The sequence below is a fragment of the Oncorhynchus tshawytscha genome, unplaced genomic scaffold, assembly GCF_018296145.1.
Source record: "Oncorhynchus tshawytscha isolate Ot180627B unplaced genomic scaffold, Otsh_v2.0 Un_contig_2672_pilon_pilon, whole genome shotgun sequence".
Classification (NCBI taxonomy): Eukaryota; Metazoa; Chordata; class Actinopteri; order Salmoniformes; family Salmonidae; genus Oncorhynchus; species Oncorhynchus tshawytscha.
Window position 1 is genome coordinate 81,501 of NW_024609171.1, and position 6,000 is coordinate 87,500.

The window sequence follows — 6,000 nt, forward strand, 5'->3', positions numbered from 1 at the left end:
AGAACAAACAGTGTATTTACAAAACATCATCATTCTTTTTGGCCTTGATTCAGAGCAGTAAAGCTATAAGTACGAACACTACAGAATACAGTATGTATAATGTTGCCATCACGTAATCAACACAGATTCTGGATTTCTTGAATGCCAAAGAGGGAAACAAGTCTTCTGATTCACAGGTCTCTCGTGGGTCTTGTTGTTTTATGTGGGCTACGTTGCTATGTGAACGACCAGGCGCAGTCATAGCCTATCAGACGCTAAGCTGGTGATCCACCCCCCATTTCACACTCTCCTGATGTGACTTCCTCGACGCTATTAGGATATAATATCTGTCACTTAGCAGATGCTTTTATGCAAAGCCACTAACCGAACAATGTCCGTGAGTGAATATGTCTTTAATATGTGTGTATGATCCTTGTGGGAAGTGAACCAATTACCTTGGATTTGCTAGCGCCACACTCTTACCAACTTTGGGGATGGTGAGGGAGAGGGAGAGGGAGCGGGAGAAGGAGAGGGTGAGGGAGAAGGATGTAGAGAAAACATCTCACAGAACAGAGTTGTGACACCAGTTAAATATTTTAGAATTATACATACAGTTCATCAATGTCATGGAAACTCCATAGAAATAAGGAGTGAAACAAGGAGAGGAAAGTAGAGGAGCAGGAGAATAAGGAGAGAAACAAGGAGAGGAAAGAAGAGGAGCAGGAGAATATGGAGAGAAACAAGGAGAGGAAAGTAGAGGAGCAGGAGAATAAGGGGAGAAACAAGGAGAGGAAGATTAAAGCACATCCCTGTCCAGGAAGCTCAGTAGAATAAAAGAGAGATCTGGGCAGGAGAGAAAAGAGAGGAGGATGTGGGAGAGGAGGAGAGAAAAGAGAGGAGGAAGTTGGAGAGGAGGAGAGAAAAGAGAGGAGGAAGTTGGAGAGGAGGAGAGAAAAGAGAGGAGGAAGTTGGAGAGAAAAAGAGAGGAGGAAGTTGGAGAGGAGGAGAGAAAAGAGAGGAGGAAGTGGGAGAGGAGGAGAGAAAAGAGAGGAGGAAGTTGGAGAGGAGGAGAGAAAAGAAAGGAGGAAGTGGGAGAGGAGGAGAGAAAAGAGAGGAGGAAGTGGGAGAGGAGGAGAGAAAAGAGAGGAGGAAGTTGGAGAGGAGGAGAGAAAAGAGAGGAGGAAGTGGGAGAGGAGGAGAGAAAGGAGAGGAGGAAGTGGGAGAGGAGGAAAGAAAGGAGAGGAGGAAGTGGGAGAGGAGGGAGAAAAGAGAGGAGGAAGTGGAAAGAGGAGAGAAAAGAGAGGAGGAAGTGGGAGAACAGGAGGAAAAAGAAGGTTAAAGATAGAACAGATCAGGGTTTTTAAAAAGAGAAGGAATGACAGGAGGGAAAGCAGATCCGTGGAGAGACCGGAGGAAGAGGAGGAGTGTGTCCCAATAATCTCTCCTTCTTCCTGAAGTGTGCACTCATCTGCTACTCCCCACAAATGTAAAAATATTGGATTAGTGTAGGCATGGGCTACAAGGAGGTTCCATATACCAATAATTTCCTTTCAAATCCATGAAGGTAGGTGAACAAGTGCACACTTCAGGAGAAAGGGGGGATTATTGAGCCGCAACCATGGAGATTGAGTAATAGGAAGGGAGGAGCAGGTTCAAATGTCAGGTGAGAGGTGAGAGATCAGGGGTCAGAGGTTAAAGCGTTCCCTCGTCCAGCAGTTTGTTGATCCCGTTGCAGATCTTCCTCAGGTACAGTCTGTAATCCTCTCCGTCTCCGTACAGCTCGGCCAGGAACTCCCCGTGGGCAAAGTGGTTGAACACGTGGTCGATGCGAGTGTGCGACCGCAGGGTCAGGTGCTGCTCCACCAGCGCATGCAGAAGATCCCGGCATTCCAGCAGCAACTCTGACAGAATGCGGTGGTCGAACGTGTAGTCCACCTCGTAGAAGCTGACCGCCGTCATGGCTGCCTGGTTCATCTTTTTCTTGAAGCGCTCGACCGTGTCCAGTTCGTCTGGGCTGAACTGGTGGTTGCGGTACAGGATACCGATCTTCAGCGCGATCTTGATGACGTCTTTGACGATCTTGTGGGCCTCCTTCTTACTCTTGGTGAACTCCCGGCTGACCTTGTACAGCTCGTCCAGGATCTCACTGCTGACGTCGTCCGTCAGGAGGTTGGCCACCGCCACGGTCGCCATCTTGGATAGGATTTTCTTCTGTGCCTGGAGGGCCAGGGAGCGAGAGTTGAAACACTCCTGGCCTGGAGGGGGGAGATAGGGTGGAGAAGGAGGGGAGAGAGAGAGATGGGGAGGAGAGGATGGTGGGGGAGAGAGGAGGAAGAGGGAGGTAGGGGGAGTAACGGGAGAGAGATAGAGAGAGGTGTAGATGAAGGAGAGAGAGAGATGGGGAGGATAGGATGGTGGGGGAGAGAGGGGAGGAGTTAGGGGGAGAGAGTTGGGGAGAGGGGGATGGAGGAAGGGGAGGTGGGGAGATGGGGAGGAGAGGACAGATAGGAGAGAGGGGGAAGAGGGTGATAGGGGGAGTAACGGGAGAGAGATAGAGAGAGGTGTAGATGAAGGAGAGAGAGATGGGGAGGAGAGGATGGTGGGGGAGAGAGGGGGAAGAGGGAGGTAGGGGGAGTAACGGGAGAGAGATAGAGAGGTGTAGATGAAGGAGAGAGAGAGATGGGGAGGAGAGGGTGATGGGGGAGAGAGGGGGAAGAGGGAGGTAGGGGGAGTAACGGGAGAGAGATAGAGAGGTGTAGATGAAGGAGAGAGAGAGATGGGGAGGAGAGGGTGATGGGGGAGAGAGGGGGAAGAGGGAGGTAGGGGGAGTAACGGGAGAGAGATAGAGAGAGGTGTAGATGAAGGAGAGAGAGAGATGGGGAGGAGAGGGTGATGGGGGAGAGAGGGGGAAGAGGGAGGTAGGGGGAGTAACGGGAGAGAGATAGAGAGAGGTGTAGATGAAGGAGAGAGAGAGATGGGGAGGAGAGGGTGTTGGGGGAGAGAGGGGGAAGAGGGAGGTAGGGGAGTAACGGGAGAGAGAGATAGAGAGAGGTGTAGATGAAGGAGAGAGAGAGATGGGGAGGAGAGGGTGATGGGGGAGAGAGGGGGAAGAGGGAGGTAGGGGGAGTAACGGGAGAGAGATAGAGAGAGGTGTAGATGAAGGAGAGAGAGAGATGGGGAGGAGAGGGTGATGGGGGAGAGAGGGGGAAGAGGGAGGTAGGGGGAGTAACGGGAGAGAGATAGAGAGAGGTGTAGATGAAGGAGAGAGAGAGTTAGTGTTTAGCTCCATAGCCCACCCAGTCAAACACACATTCCTCTCTGTCTCTCTGTTTAAAGCTCTTGTCAAAGAGAAGGACGAATCAGGACCAAACACACAGAGAAGATATGCTTTATACTAACCCTCCTTTTAAAGTCATACCGTAGTCAGGCACTTCTTACAGTGAACACATACTGTAAACTCAGAGTACAGGAGTCAAACTCATAACACTAATATAATGACCGAATGGTAGACTGAGGGGGATAATGACTGACAGGTAGACTGAGGGGGATAATGACTGACTGGTAGACCGAGAAGGATAATGACTGACAGGTAGACTGTGGGAGATAATGGCTGACTGGTAGACCAAGGAGGATAATGACTGACTTGTAGACTGAGGGGGATAATGACGGACTTGTAGACTGAGGGGGATAATGACTGACTGGTAGATTGAGGGGGATAATGACTGACTGGTAGACTGACAGGGATAATGACTGACTGTTAGACTGAAGGGGATAATGACAGACTGGTAGATTGAGGGGGATAATGACTGACTCATAGACTGACGGGGATAATGACTGACAGGTAGACTGTGGGAGATAATGACTGACTGGTAAACCGATGAGGATAATGACTGACTGGCAGACTGAGGGGGATAATGACTGACTGGTAGACCGAGAAGGATCATGACTGACAGGTAGACTGTGGGAGATAATGACTGACTGGTAGACCGAGGAGGATAATGACTGACTGGTAGACTGAGGGGGATAATGACTGACAGGTAGAGTGAGGGGGATAATGACTGACTGGTAGACTGAGGGGGATAATGACTGACTGGTAGACTGAGGGGGATAATGACTGACTGGTAGATTGAAGGGGATAATGACTGACTGGTAGACTGACAGGGATAATGACTGACTGTTAGACTGAATGGGATAATGACTGACTGGTAGACTGAGGGGGATAATGACTGACTGGTAAACTGAAGGGGATAGTGACTGACTGGTAGACTGAGGGGGATAATGACTGACTGGTAGACCGAGGGAGATAATGACTGACCGGTAGACGGACGGGGATAATGACTGATAGGTAGACTGTGGGAAATAATGACTGACTGGTAGACCGATGAGGATAATGACTGACTGGTAGACTGAGGGGGATAATGACTGACAGGTAGACTGATGGGGATAATGACTGGTAGACTGAAGGGGATAATGACTGACTGGTAGACTGAGGGGGATAATGACTGACTCATAGACTGGCGGGGATAATGACTGACAGGTAGACTGTAAAAAAATACTTGAAAGTACTACTTAAGTAATTTTAGGTATTTGTACTTTACTTTAGTATTTATATTTTTGAGAACTTTTACTTTTACTTCACTACATTCCTAAAGAAAATATTGTACTTTTTACTCCATACATTTTCCCTGACAACCCAAATGACTCGTTATATTTTGAATGCTTAGCAAGACAGGAAAATTGTGAAATTCACACACTTATCAAGAGAACACGTCTGGCGGACTCACTAAAAACACTAAAAACAAAGGCATCTTTTGTAAATAATGTCTGAGTGTTGGAGTGTGCCCCTGGCTATCCATACATTTTAAAAACAAGAAAATGGTACAGTCTGATTTGCTTAATATAAGGAATTTGAAATGGTTTGTACTTTTACTTTTGGTACTTAAATATATTTTAGCAATTACATTTACTTTTGAAACCTAAGTACATTTTAAACCAAATACTTTTAGACTTTTACTCAAGAAGTATTTTACTGGATGACTTTCCCTTTTACTTGAGTAACTTTCTATTAAGGTATCTTTACTCTTACTCAAGTATGACAATTCTGTACTTTTTCCACCACTGATAAATAGATAGATAGATGAATGAATGAAATAATAAATAAATGAATATATAAATACATGAATAAATACATACATAAATAAGTATATAAATGACCAAAAGCAAATCACATGTGTGTCACATGTATGAAGAACAGAAGCTATAGGCTTGTAATGGAGAGGAAAACTAGAAACAGACTAGAAACCGACTTCTCCTCAGAGAAATGCCAGCAAGCTAACATATAGCATGTGTATAGCAAGCTAACACTCGCACGCACGCACCAATACACACACACACAAACACACAAACACACACACGCGCATATTCACACACAATCACCGATACACCCACACACACGCATACACACAAACACACACACACACACAAACACACACACACACAAACACACACACGTGAGGCGTGGGCAAAGTACAGCTGTGAATGGGTTTTATTTTCATCCCACCCAGCACCAAATTACACACCACATATCAACCATTATGATTAAAGAGGCTTTTTTTCTTCTTGACTTCTTTCTAGTTTCCCTGAGTAGGAATTCAGCCTGGGGGAGGGGGAGACAGAGAGAGACAGAGAGAGAAAGACAGAGAGACAGAGAGACAGAGAGAGACAGAGAGACAGAGAGAGACAGAGAGAGACAGAGAGACAGAGAGAGATAGAGACAGACAGAGTAAGAGAGACAGAGACATGGAGAGAGAGAGGCAGAGAGAGACAGAGAGAGACAGAGAGAGGCGTACAGAGACGTAGAGAGACGTAGAGAGACGTAGAGAGGCAGAGAGAGACAGAGAGAGACAGGGAGAGACGTAGAGAGACAGAGAGAGACAGAGAGAGACAGAGAGAGACGTAGAGAGACAGAGAGACAGAGAGAGACCAGAGTCTACGCCTTCACTATGGTGAATCACTAAAACA

General features: G+C 47.1%; 1 protein-coding gene across 1 annotated transcript; it reads right to left on the reverse strand.

The window, feature by feature from the left end:
• Positions 1-1,263: 1,263 nt before the first annotated feature.
• Positions 1,264-2,305, reverse strand: LOC121844375 (tumor necrosis factor alpha-induced protein 8-like protein 3). Its single transcript, XM_042314399.1, has one exon. The coding sequence runs from the start codon at positions 2,170-2,172 to the stop codon at positions 1,672-1,674; it is 501 nt and encodes a 166-aa protein (XP_042170333.1). The 5' UTR covers positions 2,173-2,305; the 3' UTR covers positions 1,264-1,671.
• Between the last annotated feature and the right edge of the window lie 3,695 nt (positions 2,306-6,000).